Source organism: Eptatretus burgeri, chromosome 7, assembly GCF_056783735.1.
Source record: "Eptatretus burgeri isolate ZD-2024b chromosome 7, Ebu_testis_v1, whole genome shotgun sequence".
Lineage (NCBI taxonomy): Eukaryota > Metazoa > Chordata > Myxini > Myxiniformes > Myxinidae > Eptatretus > Eptatretus burgeri.
This window is the reverse complement of record NC_140967.1, coordinates 34,605,613-34,627,622: the sequence shown is the minus strand read 5'-3', so window position 1 is coordinate 34,627,622 and position 22,010 is coordinate 34,605,613. Positions and strand designations below refer to the sequence as shown.

Here is a 22,010-nt window from a genome sequence, read left to right as displayed (position 1 = left end):
AAATGGAGGTCGTTTTGCTGTTGGTGGGAGTGGAGGCTCGAACCTGTTTTGGAGGGGTGCAGGAGCCCTGTTGATGGGCTCGGAGCGTGGCTGCGAAAGGTGAGTATCGCTGAGTGGGTACCCCGGGCACCGGGCTAGTCAGCCGTGGTAGGCCAAGGGCCCATTGGGGGCCGGGATAGCGTAGTGGGCCCAGGTGCGCCCGCATTATGCGGGGGCCCGGGGTGCCGTCAGCCGCATGGGCAGTGCATTCGGCACGGGCACCTAGGGAAGGGGCTCGGGGCGCCAGCCTGCCACGTGAGCGTTTCAGCGGAGTCGCCATGGAGGGTACTCCTCGGTGTTTAGGGAGCTGGTCGGCTCGGAGGCAGTGTAGTGCCCAGGGGTGCCATAGCTGGAGATTCGGCCAAGGGAGCCACGCGTCCCAGCCATGAGACCGTGTGAGGGCACGGAAAGAAAATTGGGGGGCATGGCCCGAAATTGTGAGGACACCAACACAGGCGACCGGAATCTCGGTTGTTGGAACCAATAGATTAAGCGAGAGGCGCTTGTTGAAAGCCCCGGGGTAGTTCAAAAGTTAAATGGATAGGCTTGATAGGAAGTGTGCCCCTCCACACCATCCATGCCTTCGCTCTCGTTGTGGGCCGCTGGACCCACTTTGGGTTAAGATCGCTGAAGTCTCGGGAGGCCATATTGAGGCTTGAGTTGGACCTCGACGCAGGACGCTCGCTCTCCCTTATTTCCCTCCGGGAAGGGAACGTAGGGGTTGGGAGTAGGCGAGGGGACGATAGGTGAGCCGAACAAGGACGATAAAGGGGGTTAGGGGACGATTTATAGTGGAGAAGAGTAAAAAACAAAAAAATACGTTGGGGCAAAATTGGTTTTTGACAAATTCGGGGAGTGGGTCTGGACAGAGACAGGCAAAGGCGAAAGGTGGGAGGGAAAGAGTCGGTCGGTCCGAGCCCACCTTCTGAGTGGCCAGCACCACCGCACTCCCTCCACCAACCTGCACTGCACGGCGAGAGGCCGGCCAACTTCGTCTGCTGGCTGTTGTTATGCTTCAAGGCCTGTGCCGGTCAGCTCCACTGCGGCTGTGTTTGCTGCAAGGCCTGTGCCGGCCAGTTCATCTGCCGGCTGTGTTCGCTGCAGCGGCCTTGCCATGCCTTGCCTGTCCACCTTTGCCATGCCATGCCCACTGCCCTCGTCCATTTTGCCCCGTTCTGTTTTGATTTCCCCCCCCCCCCCTGTTCATTACCATGTGCGCCAGGATCGTCATGCCAGCAGCAAGAACTGTCCTGTTGGCAGCAACAACACGGGCCTGCAGTGGCGGACCATGCACCGGTTTTCTTTTGACTTTTTCTGCCTGCAGAGTCCGTTGATCATGGGACATGGTTGGTGTAAATTTTGTAAGTAAAGTTGTACTGTAAATATGTTTTGCGCCCCCGGCGTGTTGGTCCTCGCGCCGGCAATTTTATTTGAGTCGTCTGAGTGAGAGGGTTTGTTACTCAGCCCTCAGGTTATTTATTTTGGGGACACTAATACCATGAATGTCGCACTCAGGTAAAACGTACTGGGGAGAAGGTAAAATCCGAAGGTAAAACGTACTGGGGAGAACTACACATGATGGCACACGAGAATTTGACGACTCGGGACGAGTCTGTAAAAAGGGGAGGGGGAAGTGTTACGGCTGTGGAAATTCGCGTTACACCATAAAGGGCCCTCAGGTGAGATATCTTCATAGGTACATGTGCAGTTAGCCCAAACCCGTTGTATAGAGGGAATTTATGTGATCCATCCAGGCTGCGACGCTTTGAGTTTGTCGTTTTTCTTTTTCTCTCTTTTATTTCAAACAAACTACACACGACAACCACGCCACCGCCACCATCTACGCAACCACATCTTCGCCACAACGTCCGCTTCCGAACGGCAAAACAAGGGCGCCAAGGAAGGAGCTGCGAGGATGCGCGGGTTTTCCCGCCTGTTTTTTCCCGCCATTTTTCCCCGCGCTTGGTGTGAAGGAAGGGCGGAGGGCAGCTCGCTGCCGATTGGTGGATGACCAGCGTGAGGTGGTCGGGGAGAGGGAACGCCCCTCTTCGAGAACCCTCTCGAAGGAGGGTGGAGCCGTAAACGGGGGCGGAGTGAAGGGCGGAGCCCCGGGCTATAAAAGTCAGACATGGGCGGAGCACTTTTGGTGCTCTTGCGAACTTCGTCTTCTGCTCTCTTCCGGCTCGCTCTTCCTCTTCGTCTCCTCTGCGTGGTGACCGCTGGCCTGGTGTTCTGTGGTGTGGTACCGAGACCCCGCTGGCAGAACGTAGCGTCTGCCATTCCCCACACCACGACCTCGAGCAACATCGTTTCCCTCCCCCCCCCTTTCTGTCCACGCTGAGATCGCGGCCAATACGTGCCGGCGCGAGGCACGCCGGAGAGGAATCGCCTACCACACCACGGATCAGAGTCGCGGCCGGGCGCGACCACGCCGACGGACGTGGGAGAGGGACTCGACGACCCAAAGGGAAGTCACCATTTTCTTTTCGGGGTTTTTGTATGGATCTTGTGGCGCCGTGTCTCGTAAAGTAGAACTGTTTAAGTGTTGCCGCGTGTACGCGTATTCGGTTGTATCTCTGCATTGTTACTTTTGTTTTATTTGCTTTATGTGCATTTTGATTGTGTATGGCTGTATATACGTGCCTTACGTGCTTGTCTGTGTGTGCGTGTGAATAAAATGCTTGCTTGTTGAACTGTTCCCGTTTCGCTTTGTCTTTTCTCGATTGACCCTCCATCCTGCTTCACGTCAGGGGTTCGTAGTGGGTGCAACATCCCCGAAATTAATCTGAACCGTCCAAGTCGACGATAACACCGCTCGGTTATCCCGATAGCACGGAACGGGCCGCCCAAGCGGCTCGTGTCCGGAGTCGACCTGTGGCGAGGTACGATCGCCCGGTTTACCATCCGCGTGGGTACTTAGGTAGGTCGAGTTTGGTGAACAACCCTATCCTTCGCAAGTGGCCGATTGGCATGATTATGGTGAGGTCGAAAGGCCCACCCGTGACTCGCTCCCAGCGTTGGTCCGAGAGGGTCACGACAGAATTGTCCGTCCGTTGGGCATCATGCCGCGATTCGAGCGACGTGGCCGTCCGCACGCCGGAGGGCGTGAATTCGCAACAATATATTGGTGATTGGTTGGGGTGCCTGTACCATATTTTGATGATTGGTTGGGGTGCCTGTACCATATATTGATGATTCGTTTTAGTGCGTGTACTAGAAATTGATTGGTTGGGTGCCTGTACCATATATTGGTGATTGGTTGGGGTTCCTGTACCATATATTGTTGATTTGGGGTGCCTGTACCATATATTGATGATTGGTTGGGGTGCCTGTACCATATATTGGTGATTGGTTTTGGTGCCTGTACCATATATTGGTGATTGGTTTTGGTGCCTGTACCATATATTGGTGATTTATTGGGGTGCCTGTACCATATATTGATGATTGGTTTTGGTGCCTGTACCATATATTAGTGATTGATTGGGGTGCCTGTACCATATATTGATTGGTTTTGGTGCCTGTACCATATATTGATGATTGGTTTTGGTGCCTGCACCATATATTGGTGATTGCTTTTGGTGCCTGTACCATATATTGATTGGTTTTGGTGCCTGTACCATATATTGATGATTGGTTTTGGTGCCTGTACCATATATTGATGATTGGGTTTGGTGCCTGTACCATATATTGGTGATTGATTGCGGTGCCTGTACCATATATTGATGATTGGTTTTGGTGCTTGTACCATATATTGGTGATTGGTTTTGGTGCCTGGACCATCGATTGATGATTGGTTGGAGTGCCTGTACCATATATTGATGATTGGTTTTGGTGCCTGTACCATATATTGGTGATTGGTTGGGGTTCCTGTACCATATATTGGTGATTGGTTGGGGTGCCTGTACCATATATTCGTGATTGGTTGGGGTGCCTGTCCCATATATTGGTGATTGGTTGGGGTGCCCGTAACACATATTGAAGATTGGTTTTGGTGCCTGTACCATATATTGATGATTGGTTGGGGTGCCTGTACCATATATTGGTGATTGGTGGTGCCTGTACCATATATTGGTGATTGGTTTTGGGGTGCCTGTACCATTTATTGATTTTGGTTGGGGTTCCTGTACCATATATTGGTGATTGGTTTTGGTGCCTGTACCATATATTGGTGATTGGTTGGGGTTCCTGTACCATATATTGGTGATTGGTTTTGGTGCCTGTACCATATATTGATGGTTGGTTGGGGTGCCTGTACCATATATTGGTGATTGGTTTTGGTGCCTGTTACCATATATTGGTGATTGGTTGGGGTGCCTGTACCATCTATTTGTGATTTGTTGGGGTGCCTGTATCATATATTGATGATTGGTTTTGGTGCCTGTACCATATATTCGTGATTGGTGCCTGTACCATATATTGGTTTTGGTGCCTGTACCATATATTGGTAATTGGTTAGGGTGCGTGTTCCATATATTGATGATTCATTTTGGTGCCTGTACCATATATTGGTGATTGGTTTTGGTGCCTGTACCATATATTGGTGATTGGTTTTGGTGCCTGTACCATATCTTGGTGATTGGTTTTGGTGCCTGTACCATATATTGGTGATTGGTTGGGGTGCCTATACCATTTAATGGTGATTTGTTGGGGTGACGGTACCATATATTGATGATTGGTTGGGGTGCCTGTACCATATCTTGGTGATTGGTTTTGGTGCCTGTACCATATATTGATGATTGGTTGATGTGCCTGTACCATATATTAGTGATTGGTTTGAGTGCCTGTACCATATATTAGTGATTGGTTTGAGTGCCTGTACCGTATATTGGTGATTGGGGTGCCTGTACCATATATTGGTGATTGGTTGGGGTGACGGTACCATATATTGATGATTGGTTGGAGTGCCTGTACCATATATTGGTGATTTGTTGGGGTGCCTGTACCATATATTGGTGATTGGCGGTGCCTGTGCCATATATTGGTGATTGGTTGGGGTGCCTCTTCCGTATCTTGGTGATTGGTTATGGTGCCTGTACCATATATTGGTGATTGGTTGGGGTGCCTGTACCATATCTTGGTGATTGGTTTTGGTGCCTGTACCATATATTGGTGATTGGTTGGGGTGCCTATACCATTTAATGGTGATTTGTTGGGGTGACGGTACCATATATTGATGATTGGTTGGGGTGCCTGTACCATATCTTGGTGATTGGTTTTGGTGCCTGTACCATATATTGATGATTGGTTGATGTGCCTGTACCATATATTAGTGATTGGTTTGAGTGCCTGTACCGTATATTGGTGATTGGGGTGCCTGTACCATATATTGGTGATTGGTTGGGGTGACGGTACCATATATTGATGATTGGTTGGAGTGCCTGTACCATATATTGGTGATTTGTTGGGGTGCCTGTACCATATATTGGTGATTGGCGGTGCCTGTACCATATATTGGTGATTGGCGGTGCCTGTGCCATATATTGGTGATTGGTTGGGGTGCCTCTTCCGTATCTTGGTGATTGGTTATGGTGCCTGTACCATATATTGGTGATTGGTTGGGGTGCCTGTACCATATATTGGTGATTGGTTGGGGTGCCTGTACCATTTGTTGATGATTGGTTGCGGTGCCTGTACCATATATTGGTGATTGGCGGTGCCTGTACCATACATTGGTGATTGGAGCCTGGTGTTGCCGCATTGGTTTGGGCAGCGGCTTGGGATCCAAAAGGTCCTGAGTTCAAGCCCCGTCGGGCCACTGAATTAATGCACCAGGGGGTTGACTCAGCCTGTCATCCTTCCGAGGTCGGCGAAATGAGTACCAGTGTACTGGGCCGGTGTATACCACTGGTTAAAATAGGTGTACCATATCCCTGTGTCGTAAGAGGCGACCAGGGTTGCGTCAGGAAGGGCATCCGGTGTAAAACGTGTGCCAAATCACGATGCGGATCATACGGATGATCCGCTGTGGCGACCCCTCAAGGGAGCAGCCGAAAGAAGAAGAAGAAGAAGACCATATATTGGTGATTGGTTGGGGTGCCTGTACCATTTATTGATGATTGGTTTTGGTGCCTGTCCCATATATTGGTGATTGGTTTTGGTGCCTGTACCATATATTGGTGATTTGTTGGGGTGCCTGTACCATATATTGATGATTGGTTTTGGTGCCTGTACCATATATTAATGATTGGTATTGTTGCCTGTACCATATATTGCTGATTGGTTGGGGTGTCTGTACCATAGATTGATGATTGGTTGGAGTGCCTGCACCATATATTGATGATTGCTTGGAGTGCCTGTACCATATATTGATGATTGGATGGGGTGCCTCTTCCATATCTTGATGATTGGGTGGGGTGCCTGTCCCATATATTGGTGATTGGTGGCGGTGCCTGTACCATATATTGGTGATTTGTTGGGGTGCCTGTACCATATATTGAAGATTGGTTTTGGTGCCTGTACCATTTCTTGAAGATTGGTTTTGGTGCCTGTACCATATATTTGTGATTGGTTTTGGTGCCTGTACCATATATTGGTGATTGGTGGCGGTGCCTGTTCCATATATTGGTGATTTGTTGGGGTGCCTGTACCATATATTGAAGATTGATTTTGGTGCCTGTCCCATCTATTGGTGATTGGTTTTGGTGCCTATACCATATATTGGTGATTAGTTGGGTTGCCTGTTCCATATTTTGATGATTGGTTGGAGTGCCTATGCCATATGTTGGTGATTGGTGTAATTCAGTATGTGGTTTCTGCATAGATGATGACGAGTGCTTCAGAGATCCAACGTTGTGTGGACCAAACATCGTGTGTGAAAACTACCCTGGACACTACACATGCCGCTGTCCATTTGGATACAACTACAACAAAATCGAGCAAACCTGTACAGGTGCAGACAGTTTGCCTTTTTGAAAATATCGCAGATCCATTTATTTGTGCTTTGTTTGTATACACAAAAACACACCATCAACTGGCACCACAATTCTGTTAACTTGTCCCATGATGAATTATATCTCACAAGCAAAAGTACCTGTCAACAGTGATGGGAGAAATTGAAGTTAATCAATATCCTGCTTGCAAAATATAATTTGGCATCAACATTATTCATGCCTGTTCTCCTGTTATTTTAAAAGTGAATGTTGATTTTTTTTTTCCTGCGTGTGCAGCTTTTCAAACACAACTTGGGAAGCGGCCGCCGTAAATGGGAGACAAACACCACGATTCTATTATATGTACACTTCCACATTTTATCTCAAAAAAAACTGGAAACATTTTTGACCACTATTTCCCCATCTTGTTTGGAATCCGGGGTCTTGGGATTATCACAAGGTAGCTCCTGAGACCTCTACCCAACCTCAGGTCCTGAGGATGTCGGCCACAGATATCCATGCGATCCAATGTGTTGGTGGCCGCGGATTAGAGCCCCCGAACCTAGCAGGGTTTTCACTCCTTGGTTATGCATTACCTTATCATTGGCATGGCAAGCGTAATTAGGGGTCATGCCCTCAACAGCCACCCATCTTTTTTATCATTTATGACCGAGCGAACCATGTACGGCTGTTGCATAATCACGGAGCCAATCAGTGGGGCAAAACATCCAATCTAACTAAACTTACACACAGTGTCAGACCAAAGGAGGAAAGGACAAAGGCAAGCAGGCCGGAAAGGTTTAACAAGCACATTTATTCAACAAGCACAACAAGGTTTATTCAATCAGCAATGCCATGTACAGTAAAACTTCCTCCAATGCATGTGGATCCATTCTGGGATAACCTTGTATTGGAGGAATGTATTAGAGGTATGATTAAACATATGGGGAAATTGAGGATATGTTCCAGACTCCCAAAAAAACTGACCCTAAAACAGCCTTTCTCGCTTTTTAAAATTTTTTTACATGTTTCTTTGTCTGGAATGGTACAGCATTATTAAATATACATTAAAATAAGTGTTTGTATCATAATAGTACTGTTACGTTTGAGGGGGGGGTATGCATTCAAAGGGTAATTAGGATGTTTAATTAGGTATGCCATGCTGTTCGAGTTTCCCAGGATCTCGATGTAATAAGTAGCAATTCAGTGGTGATAAGTTGTCTAGTAAATGTCCATTTCTTCAAGGGGGAAATGATAATTGTCACGTAATTAGATAGGGACACGGGATAGGGTAAGTGTGTCTGCGTAAACCCCTTTTAGTATTCTCTGGAGGCTTGCTGTGACGTCACAGGACAGTTCTGCGGATGGCTCCGCCCCGTGATCACGATTGGCGGAAGGCGACGGCGGAGGGCCAATAAACAGCTCGATTGGAAGTGACGAGGACGGGAGCATAAAAAGGTTCTGTTCGGGGTCGAAAAGAAAGAGGAAGAAGATCGGGACAGAAAGACCGTTTTTTTTGGGGTGGAGGTTGTTGTGCTGGGAGCGTGCTTGTTGTTGCGCTGATTCGGCCCTGGTTTCATCGTGTCTCGAGGCCTTCCTGAGCCTCGTGCCTCAGCTCGGTTGGCTCTGGGGTTCTGCTGGCTCTGAGTACGGGGTCAAACGGCGGGCGGACCTGCCTCCCTCTCCTGCTCGCAATTTGGCACCAGAACTGGTTCCCTGGCGGCTGTGAGCGGACTTGGGCCAAGACCAGGAGGTCGACAGCACCGCGGTTTCTCCTGCCCCCCTGACGAGAGCAAGGCCAGCTCGTCCGACGCCAATCCAGGACTGTTGCGTCCACACCACGGTCCAGTCTGACCACCAGAAATAGCTACGTTTTGTGTGTGTGTGTGTGTGTGTGTGTGTGTGTGTGTGTGTGTGTGTGTGTGTGTGTGTGTGTGTGTGTGTGTGTGTGTGTGTGTACCTGGCGCCTTAGAGGGTTTGAGATTTGTATATTCATTGGAATTGTCTGTGTTTTCCCCACGCCCGATCCCACACCATCCCGTCGAATCGCCCCGGATCCCTCTTCTTGCCGAGTCTTGTTATTTCTGCTTAGAGGAATAAACGTTATCAACTCAGTGAAAAGCGACTCGTGCCACCTTCCTCGTCCCGTTTGCGGTAGAGCGATTAGAACCGCCATCTTTGGGTTATAAATAAATAAACCGCCTCCATCGTTTCAGCTCATTCTACGTTGGCGGGACTGTTCAAGTCCCGTGAACGTCACAGTACTGTGATTGCAAAATAACTCCCATTATTGTGAGGTGGTTGTTGGAGGTTTGGGTGATGATTTGCTGATGGGTGGTGTTGACGTGCTGGTGTCGCTGTTGAAGTAGGCCTAAAGAATTGTGTTAGAGGCACTTGCTTTGCCTTCTGTTTTAACTCCCTGTGAAGTTCTGTGTCGGGATTTAAAGCTGACTCCATGGCCCACTTGAACTTCAGACTTTTTTATTTTTGTAAATTTGAACTGTGATTGCTATGACGGCAGGTGGCGACTCGTATCATCGTATGTATAAACTAGAACGGGTACTCATAGAGCGCATACCTTCGCCGCCACTACCTTTTTTGTTCTTGGTATGAGTGTGCGGAACTGGTTTCATATGAATGGTCTTATAACACAAACCACATATCTATAATGTCATGACCCCCCCCCCCCCGCCGACTTTCGGGGACTACGGACTAAACAACAATCAACTCACATCGTATTGGCGAGTCTTCACTCGCAAGCTCGGTGAATACAACGTTTCAACAAGAGAAGGTAATCTCGTTTGATGCTGGCTTCATGCAAATCGAATAAGAATTGACTGAGTTATGCCGAAAACCACATTTTTTCAAGGGCGTGACCCCCCCTCCACCCCGACATTTTACCCCAATCGGTGACATGTGTTATGACGTCATTGTGTCACAAAATTGGGAATTAAATTCTGAACATTTTGGTGCTGGGTTCATGTAAAGCGGACAAGAATTGACCACGTTATGACAAAAACCGCATATTTTTCAAGGTCGTGACCCCCCTGACCTTTGACTCCTAACCGGCAACAAGAGTATGGGCGTCATTGTGTCATATTGCATATCACAAGATGAGGCGTTGAATTCTGAACATTTTGGCGTTAGTTGTATGCAAATTGAATAAAAATTTACCGTGTTATCGTAAAAAGACGATTTTGACCTTTTCGTGACCTTGACCTTGACCTTTGACCCGAACGATCCCAAAATCTAATCTAATGCTTCCTGGCTAATAACCAATCATCCCACCAAATTTCATGCAATTCGGTTTAATACTTTTTGAGTTATGCGAATCACAAGATTACAAATAAATAAATAAATAAATAAATAAATACACGCCGACCAAAACATAACCTTTCGCAGAATGCAAAGGTAATTAAACATGAATTAACCCTTGTCCACACAAGGGGGGTCTTTTTAGTCTACAAACTCCTCCCTTGTGTGGAGAAGAGTGAAGTAAAGTACAGTACAGTAACAAGGAATAAGAATAATATAAATCTTTTGGAAAATATCAGCTATAATCGGGTAAATGTGAAACACACCCTCGTGTTGGGGAGGTTTTTGACGCATTTATTTCAGTGTGTAAATTGGAAACCGTACTCAAGGAAGCCGCATTGGAGGAAGTTTTACTGTATTTGCAAGAGCAATCATGAGCATGTATTTACAATGGATGGACAGAAATCACAATGAAAATGCACAAGAGAACAGTAATTATTATTAACACTTACAGAGCCCACTATCACAGTCTTAACATAGTCTATACACAGGACATGGTGCGTCAATCATTCTGGAGAAATGTAGACAAAAAGAAAGTACACAGAGTGCAGATTAGAGCATGGATGCGGCTCCTGCTTCACCTAACACAGGTGTGTCAGCTCATGCCACATCCAGACCTGTGCAGCCCGTGCTGCATGTCGGCTCACACAGCTCATGCCGTATGCAGACTCATGCAGCATGCAAGCTCCCCCATTGTGGCTCTCACAGTCACTCTCGCTCGCTCTCATCCAAATTACCCATTTCCCAATTTCTCGCAAAACTGAAACATTGGAAGAATAAGCATCAAAGCACTTTGCCCGAAATGTAAGTTGTCGCAGGTTGGTCGGGTCTCAAAGTGTCATCCGCCCCTTCTAAATTTTCTTCGCACCCTTTTAATCCACTTTCATTCAATTCAATTCAATGCTTTCAAACTCTGGACTCCATACTATAAATTTATTTATTTATTTAAAAATTTGTCTATCATTCCAAAATCTTGTAGATCATCTTGGCTAATGATTGGGTGCAATTGTAGACTTTAAGCACACCCTTGATGAGGTGTCAAAGAATCAGATCAGCTGCAAGAACTGTGTCTACAAACATTATTGTGAGAGGCAGCAGGATCTCTGCCTGTACCCCCCCCCCTCCAGGATCTGATAGACCCAAATTTCTCTCATTCATTCCCAGAGGTCTACATCCTCCTCCGAGATCTGGTATATACACATTTCTCTCATCCACCCTCGATCGATGCCTACATCCTCCTCCAGGATCTAGTAGGTTGAATTCTCTCATATACTCCTGATCGCTGCCTGTGTCCTCCTCTGGGATCTGGTAATCCTCGAGTTCTCATCCTGTCCCATTCGATACCAACATCCTCCTCCAGGATCTGGTAATCCTAGAATTCTCTCATCCTGTCTCGTTTGATGCCTACATCCTCCTCCAGTATCTGGTAAACCCAACGTTCTCTGGGCCATCCCCAGAAGCCTGTATCCCCCTACAGGATCTGGTAAACCTAGAATTCTCACATCCTCTCGCAGTCGATGCCTGTATACTCCTCCAGGAACTAGTAATCCTAGAATTCTCTCATCCTGTCCCGACCAATGCCTGTATCTTCCTCCAGGAAAAACTGTGGCCACAGCCATAATCCAAGCAGACATTGCCACAGCCCAGCGGACCCAATTAAAACTTTATCTCTTGGGTGCGCCAGGCCGAGGGCGGAATAAGGCCACGACCGGCCAACCCACAACCAGCATGAGGATAACTCCCAGGCACGCATAGATACCGGCAACTGCCCTCCACCATCCACAATAGACAATAGCCAGACAAACAACCTCTATGGCTAACGCAAACACCATCACATGACCCGAGGCTGTTATGCTCATCTGCTCAGCCGCCTGCGATGAGAGTTGGAGTGAGTTGGGATGTGTTTTGGCTTCGTTCAACTCTTTATGTTTCTCTTTCATCTTCCCATACCGCAGTTTACTTGCCCTCACTTTTTTTTCAGCTCCAGTGAGCCCTCGCCATGCTCGTTTGGCTTGCTGCTGGCACAGAGCATTGAATTCAGCTTGCAGGGTTAGAGCACTAATCTGCAATGCAGCCAGCAGCTGCGATCATTATCCAACTCAGCCTCGAGCTCACGCACTTTCTCCTGAAGACTTTTCATCACCTTCTGGGTTTCACTCTTGAACGACTGCAGTTCAGTTCGCAATGCTCTGTTCTCCTGGCGTAAACTCTCTATCAGATCTTTTTCATCGGGTCCCTTTGTAATACTGGGTTCCAGAATCAGCAAAGGCTGTGGTTCTGGTTCCGGCTCAAGTTCTGACTCTTCCTTTTCTGGAATCACCACCACTGGACTCACATGCTCAACCAGCATAGATGCCCTCGTTTGCGGTACCTGCACCCAATTGCACTACAGTTGCACCTCGGTGGGATGGGAGATTCGAAGACTCAGATCTGGCATGACCTGGGTGAGAGGTGCCAAACACACTGTCCAGCCTGTGTCATGGAGATAGCATGTGATGGATCCAAAGATGCAGAACCTGCTTCAAAACAGCGAAGCTCACCGACCATACAGGCAAACAGCTCCACTATCAGCCAAAAGATGGCACCAATGCCCCTCTCTCCTGTAGTGCAGGCCCGTCGCTGGGGGGAGCATTTGGGTGCAATGCCCCCCCCCATGGTGCATCTGGTGCCCCCCCACTTGTAGGCCACCCATTTATGCCCTGTTGCACCCTGTGAACAACTTCGTGTTTAAGGATGAGTGCCCACTCTGAACTTGCTGTTTAAGAGTTCACCTGTGTGAACTAAAACCCTTATTCCAGATGTTCAACATGGTGAATAATGTGGCCTTCTTGGATTAACTGTTCTTTAATAATATCCTTCTTTGAATAACAGTCAAGAGATAAGTGTGTGCTTCCCAGCGCATCTCCAAAAGCAATTGGCAAGACAATACAGTCCAAGACCACAAGATAAAAGTTAATAACGCAAGCACCAATGCCAGCAGCCAAGACCTTGTATCGAATGTCGATGTTGTGGGTGGTTTTATATATATATATATATATATATATATATATATATATATATATATATATATATATATATATATATATATATATATATATATATCTCAGCCTGGTGTTGGAGCAGTGGTTAGGGCAGCGGCTTGGGATCCAAAAGGTCCTCAGTTCAAAACCCGTTGGGCCACTGAATTAATACACCAGGGGGTTGACTCAGCCTGTCATCCTTCTGAGGTCGGCGAAATGAGTACCAGTATTCTGGGCCGGTGTATACCCCGGTTAAAATAGGTGTACCATATCCCTGTGTCGTAAGAGGCGACCAGGGTTGCGTCAGGAAGGGCATCCGGTGTAAAACATGTGCCAAATCACAATGCGGATCATACGGATGATCCGCTGTGGCGACCCCTAACGGGAGCAGCCGAAAGAAGAAGAAGAAGAAGATATATATTGTGACGTCCACAGGACTTGAACAGTCCCGCTAACGTAGAATGAGCCGAAACGATGGAGGCGGTTTATCCTTTACAACCCAAAGATGGCGGTTCTAATCGCTCTACCGCAAACGGGACGAGGAAGGTGGCACGAGTCGCTTTTCACTGAGTTAATGATGTTTATTTCTCTAACCAGAAATAATAAGACTCGGCAAGAGGAGGGATCCGGGGCGATTCGACGGGATGGTGGTGTGGGTTTGGGCGTGGGGAAAACACAAACAATTCCAATGGATATACAAATCTCAAACCCTCTAAGGCGCCAGGTACACACACACACACACACACACACACACACACACACACACACACACACACACACACACACACACACACACACACACACACACACACACACACACACACACACACACACACAACGTAGCTGGTCCTGGTGGTCAGGCTGGCCCGTGGTGTAAACGCAACAGTCCCTGGATTGGCGTCGGACGAGCTGGCGTTGCGCTCGTCAGGGGCAGGAGACACCGTGGTGCTGTCGACCTCCTGGTCCTGGCCCAAGTCCGCTCACAGCCGCCAGGGAACCAGTTCTGGCGCCAAGTTGCGAGCAGGAGAGGGAGGCAGGTCCACCCGCCGTTCGACCCCGTACTCCCAGCCAGCAGAACCCCAGAGCCAACCGAGGTGAGGCACGAGGCACACCAAGGCCATGAGACACGATCAATCCAGGATCGAATCAGCCCAACAAAACAGCACGCTCCCAGCACAACAGCCTCCACCAAAACGGTTTTTCTTTACCGATCTTCTTCCTCCCACCTTTTTCCCGAACAGAACCTTTTTATCCTCGAGTCCTCGTCACTTCCAATCGAGCCGTTTTATTGGCCCTCCGCCGTCGCCTTCCGCCAATCGTGATCACGGGGCGGAGCCATCCGCAGCACTGTCCTGTGACATCACGGCAAGCCTCCAGGGAATACTAACAGGGTTTACGCAGACACCCTTACCCTAACCCGTGTCCCTATCTAATTACGTGACAATTATCATATCCCCCTTGAAGAAATGGACATTTACTAGACAACTTATCACCACTGAATTGCTACTTATTACATCGAGATCCTGGTACACTTGAACAGCATGGCATACCTAATTAAACATCCTAATTACCCTTTGAATGCATACCCCCCCTCAAACGTAACACTGCCCCCTCCTCTGGTACCGCAGCTCCTGCAAGGTATATCACAGGCGCTACCGTACCAGCCTTAACACTTACTGACTCACACCTATTTCTTCTTCTTCCTCTTTCGGCTGCTCCCGTTAGGGGTCGCCACAGCGGATCATCTGTCTGATCCGCATAGTGATTTGGCACATGTTTTACACCGGATGCCCTTCCTGACGCAACCCTGGTCGCCTCTTACGATGCAGGGATATGGTACACCTATTTTAACCGGGGTATACACCGGCCCAGTATACTGGTACTCATTTCACCGACCTCGGAAGGATGACAGGCTGAGTCAACCCCCTGGTGTATTAATTCAGTGGCCCAACGGGGCTTGAACTCAGGACTTTTTGGATCCCAAGCTGCTGCCCTAACCACTGTGCCAACACCAGGCTTGACTCACACCTATTTAACCTAACGAAATAAAGTAGGAGGGGCAATGGGCAGCGAGCCGCAGCTAACTTACCTATCCTGCTTAATGTACTACCCCCTTATGGCCTTATCCTCGCCTAAACAATCATTCATTTTTTTAATTATTTTTTATTTTATCACATGAGAGCACTGAGCGAAGTTGCACTCCATCCTCTGGATCATCGCTTTTGCCAAACACTCTACCAGTGATCTGGGGAGGGGAAACAAAAGGTTCCACAAAAACACAACACATACTTTACATTCCTACTCTAAGCCTTAACGACACTATTCATGGGATATTTACACTTGACCGCGTCCCCCAGTGGATGCTAATAGACCCAGCGTTTACCTGGGGAGCCAATTTTCAAATTTGCTCGCCCCAAAATTATGCGGACATCATGCCCTTGCTGCACATGTCAAGTTGTGCGGGATCGAGTGGGACTCACACATCTTCACATCACTCATACCATGGTCATCATCACATTTCTAGGTCAAGGTCCCCATTTTAATGATGCAGGCTGAATCCCGTCATGGCCGTGGGGTGGGTTACCACAAGATAATGGGGGCATCTCAGGTGCAACCATGCCCACAGGTAAGCTTTAGTCCAACCCGGACGTTTCTCCACCCCCGCTCCCTTTGATTCCCACCCCCCTGGTAGCCATCAGCTCTCATCCCGTACAACACACTGGAAGGGGTCTCACTGGCTCCTCTGGCCTTCCTGGGTCGCCAAGGTCCTACCCGCCTTGGTCGCCCAACCAGACCCTCTTCCAGTTGCCTCCAGACACTGTCACCGTTAGCCACCAGGGGTGAATCTCCTTGAAGGGGGTCGCAATTCCTGCTCACCGATCTTCTTCCTCCCACCTTTTTCCTGAACAGAACCTTTTTATCCTCGAGTCCTCGTCATTTCCAATCGAGCCGTTTTATTGGCCCTCCGCCGTCGCCTTCCGCCAATCGTGATCACGGGGCGGAGCCATCCGCAGCACTGTCCTGTGACGTCACGGCAAGCCTCCAGGGAATACTAACAGGGTTTACACAGACACCCTTACCCTAACCCGTGTCCCTATCTAATTACATGACAATTATCATTTCCCCCTTGAAGAAATGAACATTTACTAGACAACTTATCACCACTGAATTGCTACTTATAACATCGAGATCCTGGTACAGTCGAACAGCATGGCATCCCTAATTAAACATCCTAATTACCCTTTGAATGCATACCCCCCCCTCAAACGTAACAATATATATACAGTATATATATATATATATATATATATATATATATATATATATATATATATATATATATATATATATATATATATATATATATATATATATATCGTGGATCATTTAGTTTTAAGGAATAGCCAATCAGCTTATTCGATATGGAGACCCTATTGAGCAGGTTACCTGATTGGTTGTAAGTTAGGTATAAATGTAATATAGTCATAATATGATTAAGGAAAAGACATAAATTTACATTGTTACAGATGAAGTGCACGTGCACCACGTGACCTTCACAACCCGTCAACCCTCCATCTTACAAAAGTAATTTTATTATAAAAATTAAAAATATGTGTTTGCAATCGTGCTTACATTTGAAATTATGCAGATAAAACCTATTTTTGAAGCATGCATCATTTAATAAATAAAACAGTCAAATGTCGCGAGTCACGAGATTAGTGACGCGAGTCACGAGGGACGAATCACAGAGAGCGTGAGCTAGCAGCAAAAGAAAAAGACGTGGATGATGGATATACGAAAATGGCTCAGAAAAGGAAAAAAATGCAAGCGACGAAAATGAAGATGATGATGAAAGACGTGTGTGGAGTTGGAGGAGGAGGAGGAGGAGGAAAAGACGATCATGTCGATGAAATACCGACAAAAGCTGGCCAACCTGGCCAAGCCAGCAACGTTAGCCCTGCGGCTGGAGCCCCAGCACAGGCAGCCGAGTTGCCACGTTCGGCGGCGGCCTCGGGATCGGGTGTGACTGTCAAGCCGCTTCCCGATGATCTTGGAAGTGAGAGACTGACTCAAGTTGTTCTACAGTGGTACCCTGGCCATCTGTTACAGAACAAAAGTCGCTCGTTTGTGTCCTCGTGGCACCAGACTAATGAATGGCTGGAATACAGTGTGCAGACAGATGCAGCATTCTGCTATCCATGTCGGAAGTTTAACACTGCACGTGGCCCAGTGGACTCTACTTTCACATTGCGAGGCTACCGGAATTGGAAACATGCCGTTGAGAAAGGCAGGGGGTTTCACAAACACGCAACTTCAAAGGAACATTGAACTTGTGTTTTGAGGTGGAAGGCGAATGAGAGGCGCATCGATTGTGGTGAGGAGATTTCCACACTCCTCAATGCTGACCAGATAAATAGAAACCGGTACTATGTGTCTGCTCTTATAGATGTTGTGGGATTTCTCGCCGAAAATCAAATACCTTTTAGAGGGAGCCTTGATAATTTTGAAGATATGTCAGACGGGCACAGTGGGCTCAAAAAAGACACCGAGCTAGCTGAAATAATAAAGCATATCCCACGAATCGCAAACTATACTAGTCCGGAAATGCAGAATGAACTGATCTGCACATTGAGTAATGTTGTGACGGATGCTATCGTGGAAGAAGTAGGCACATCGTGGTTTACCATCAAGTTGGATGGGACGAGGGACCCCACTGAATGTGAGAACATATCAATCATCATTCGCTTTGTATCGGCATCAAATGAAGCAACAGAGCGTCTACTCACAATAGCTACAGCCGACACTGGAGATGCAAAAACATTGACAGACCTAATAATTGCAGAGCTGACAAAAACAGGACTTGACACGTCAAAAATATGAAGTCAGGTGTACGACGGGGCTTCGGTAATGGCTGGGAAGCACGGTGGGGTGCAAAAGTTGTTGCAAGAGATATTGGAAAGAGAAATCCCCCATGTGCACTGCTTAAATCACCAACTCCATCTGGTAGTTATCCATGCACTGGCAGCAGAGAAAGCTGTCACTGATTTTCTCGAGGTTTGTTGTTGCCTGTATAAATTCTTCAGAAAGCCCACTGTTGCTGCACAGTATAAAGGTGAGCGGTTAAAACGACTTCTTGATCAAAGGTGGACGGGACATTTAGCCACCGTGTCTGTGATCAGGATCTTTTAAGGATATCACATCCTTACTGTCGGAGATTGATGCAGAGCGCGCCTACGGTGCAGAGATGAGGATGGAGGCTATTGGGCTTTTGTGAAAAGTCTCTGGGCCTGCCTTCATGTTCATTGCTATCTTTGTACAAAAACTGCTGATGTTGTTAGATGGCCCTAACGGACTCTTGCAGGCAGAGGACATGGACTTGCTAACGGGGTTGGAACTGGTGGCGAGTGCTTCAGAGTGTGTGAAGAAACTCCGCTCTGAGGGATGAGTTCACTGATCAGTGGAACAAGGCCAACGATGCTCGCACTTCTACACCTGCACCACTAAAACAGAGACGCACAATGCATAAGAACTTGGAACAGTTTGTAGTTTTGGAGACTACAGGACAAAACAATGACAATGACAAGACGGAACTGCAGAGGGTTTTTTACAGCGCAATTGACACTGTGCTTGGCGAGATCGCTCAGCGCTTCAGTGAGTGCAACACACAACTCGCCCGTTCACTCGCTGCCTTGAATCCTGAAAATGGCACGTTTTTGGATCCCCACTTGCTCCAGCACATAATGACATTAACAAAGTCAACCATCAGTGAAACAGAGTGTGTGGTTGCAAAGCAGTTTATTCGCTCACAGACAGAAAAGTAGCCAAACGAGAGATGGACAACACAAAACGCTGGAAGCCATGCCAAGTGTAGTGACTGCTATGAGACTTGGACTAACATTTGGTGCGTCCACTGCCATGTGTGAAAACTCATTCTCAACATTGAGGAATGTCTTCACTGACCATCGACGGTCCATGCGCCATGCACGCAAGGCACAACTGGTACAGCTGGCCTTCGAGAGAGACCTCACACGTAAATGCCTGAATGAATGGAAGGAGAAGGTCCTCAGAAGATTCCACACCGAGACACATCGCCTGCAGCTCTTCTGACAGTGAGTACAGTGGTATATAAACTATACGAGGAGTTCAGATTGTGTGTGTGACTGCTGGTGATGCGTGTGTGGTTGTGGTTGTGGTCAGCACCTGCCGTGGTCGGCTGCTTTGTACTTCTGATGTTTAAGTTAAATGTTGTGTTTGGTGCTTTGCATATCCCATATCTCGTGCTTTGTGCATAAACTTACCTCTGTGTAATTGACTGCTTTAAATGCAGACCTTGTGGTATCTTCAGGCTGGTCGTATTTGCTGTTGATAGTTTAACGTGATGATCGCAGGTCATAGCCTACTGTATCTTATTTCAAAGTGCACTGATTCTGGTGCCAACCTCCCCCGTTTAGTCATTGTATCTCTGGTATATTAATTTTCTAATGCCAATTCTTCACAACACCTTGTATAAGTGCACCTGAATTGGTGCCAATTGTGTAATCATTGAATATTTGCATTGTGAATGTGCCAGTTTGTTGCGGCTCTCCTGCATTCGAATAATTTTAGGCCATAAACATCGGAACATATTAAATCTAGCTGAGATCAATTTGGTTAGTATGCGACGGCAACCTCAGTATAGATGTGTCAATGCTGCATGAATACAATAGTATCACGGGTTATCAAAAAATTAAATATAATAATTGTGCCCCCCCATCCAGTTCATATGCCCCCCTTAATACTGAGCCCTGGCTACGGGCCTGCTGTCGTGCCAAGCTCCCTGTCCGTCACTGCCAAACCAGATCGAAAAACCGCCCACCCAATGTGACAGTGAACTTTCTTTATATTCAACATGATATAGATGGCCACAAGCCAACCACAACGGTTGTGGCGGTAGTTCCACATGTAACTCAACTCCTTTCATCGAGTAACTTGAAGTGAGGAATCCCGCAGAGCATTGCAGTGTCCATCGTGCAAAAGCTTGTGGAGCAAATTGCAGAACTTTCAACTGAGAATAGAGTTGCTGGAAATGGATAAAGTGCCTGCTCCATTCCAGACGGTGTTGGTACCTTGTTCTCGGTAGGTGCCCAAGACGCAAATGCGGACCTGTTTCTCTTCTAAGCCTGCACTTGACTCACTCTGACCCAATTCAAGATGAGCCTCCCACTCAACCAACACTAAGCTACCGGTGCTGCAACTCTCCTTCTCTACATGTCCTGCAAATGGTTCAAACATTGGCTCTGCCAAATCTGCTAGACCCTGTTCAGCAACATCTCCAATATCAAAGTGCAGCAAGTCCAACCCAACTTTGTACGAGTCAGTCAGTCGAAGCATGGTCTTGACAGAACCATCAACATCACCACTGAGGCTAACAAACTTTTGATTGTATGTCCTCTCCCTTGACGGTGTTGGCCCAAGTGTTCAGCCGCTCCTGTAACATTCCATTCATCCTTTCCCCAGTCAATTGTGGCTCCCATAAGCCTTTATCAACTAACACCCGCTTTTGTTCTGTAACATGAGTTTCCAACTTTTGCACTAAACTGCCACCCTGGTGCTGACAAGATCCCCATTCCTTTACCAGCTGTAACATTATGGCATCCACCCAGATGGGATAGCCCTCCATGTTGAATCCTCCCATTTCATTCCTTTGCTCATCAATTTCGTCTTCCAATCGTTAATATATTTCCCATACTCTATCAATTTGTGTCCTCAGTTCCTGTGATATTCCCTTCTCAAACTTATTCATTTGATCAGTGATGCCTTTTATTTCCCCTTCAATTTTTCCTTCCAAGTGTCCATTTATTTCCTTCATTTGATTCCTTTGTTTATTCATTTGTTCCTCAATTTCATCTTCTATCTCATTTCTTTGTTCATTATTTGCTCTTTCAATTCTTTCATTTGTTCATTCATTCATTCTTTATTCCTTTCATCCATTTTAATTAACATCTCACACATGGCCTGGATGGTCATCACACCTGCTCCCTGAGTCTCATTTTCCTCCACTGTGGAGGAGGTACTGATGCTTAGGACGGGGGAGGCTCCTACCATATCATCATCACTCAACTCTCCCCCCCCCCCCGGCTCGCTTCCTTCCAGTGGGTCACTATCTAGTACAATCATCACCATTTCATGCTCGTCCACCATTTCGTGCACACATCTAGTCTCCTCAGAAAAGAAATATATTTATTTATTTATTTTCCTTAAATTTCCAAGCATTCTTTTCTCCCAACGCCAATTAACTATGCAATTTGTACCTCGTTTACTACAACCCCCTCTCCCTCAATGGTAGAGAGGTGATCGTTTAACAGTTCATATTCCCAATTCTTTTTTGTTTTTAAGCTTAGCTCGCTCCGGAACCAAATGTCGTAGTCCCGATCGATTCAGAAATCCCACTGCGATGCAAAATGGCATGGTGGTTGTGGGGGTGGGGGGGGGCTCGAAAAATCCCGCTCCGACACCAGTTGTCATTCAGGGTTTGAAAAATCGCACTACCTGACTCCAGTTGTCATGTCCAAGGGGTTTAGCCCCCACCTGGACGGATGGCCAAACAGCTCTCCCTTGGAGGCTTACAGCCGAGACTCTGAGATCAATGCACACGTGGGAAAGAAATGGTGGTAAAGGACGGAGCCACAAGGGTTCTACTCGACCACATCAGATACACGGACACAAGCAAATGAAATAGAACAAATAATAATTTAATAACATTAACCAAATTTGTTCAATGACAATA

General features: G+C 47.2%; 1 protein-coding gene across 1 annotated transcript in view; it reads left to right on the top strand.

Annotated features, from left to right (window-relative positions):
• Nucleotides 1-22,010, top strand: part of LOC147023008 (growth arrest-specific protein 6-like) — a 140,097-nt gene that overhangs the window by 38,730 nt on the left and 79,357 nt on the right. Inside the window, exon 7 of the mRNA XM_085888016.1 lies at nucleotides 6,800-6,928. Within this exon, the coding sequence (XP_085744142.1) occupies nucleotides 6,800-6,928 (129 nt within the window). The remainder of the gene's footprint in view (nucleotides 1-6,799; nucleotides 6,929-22,010) is intronic.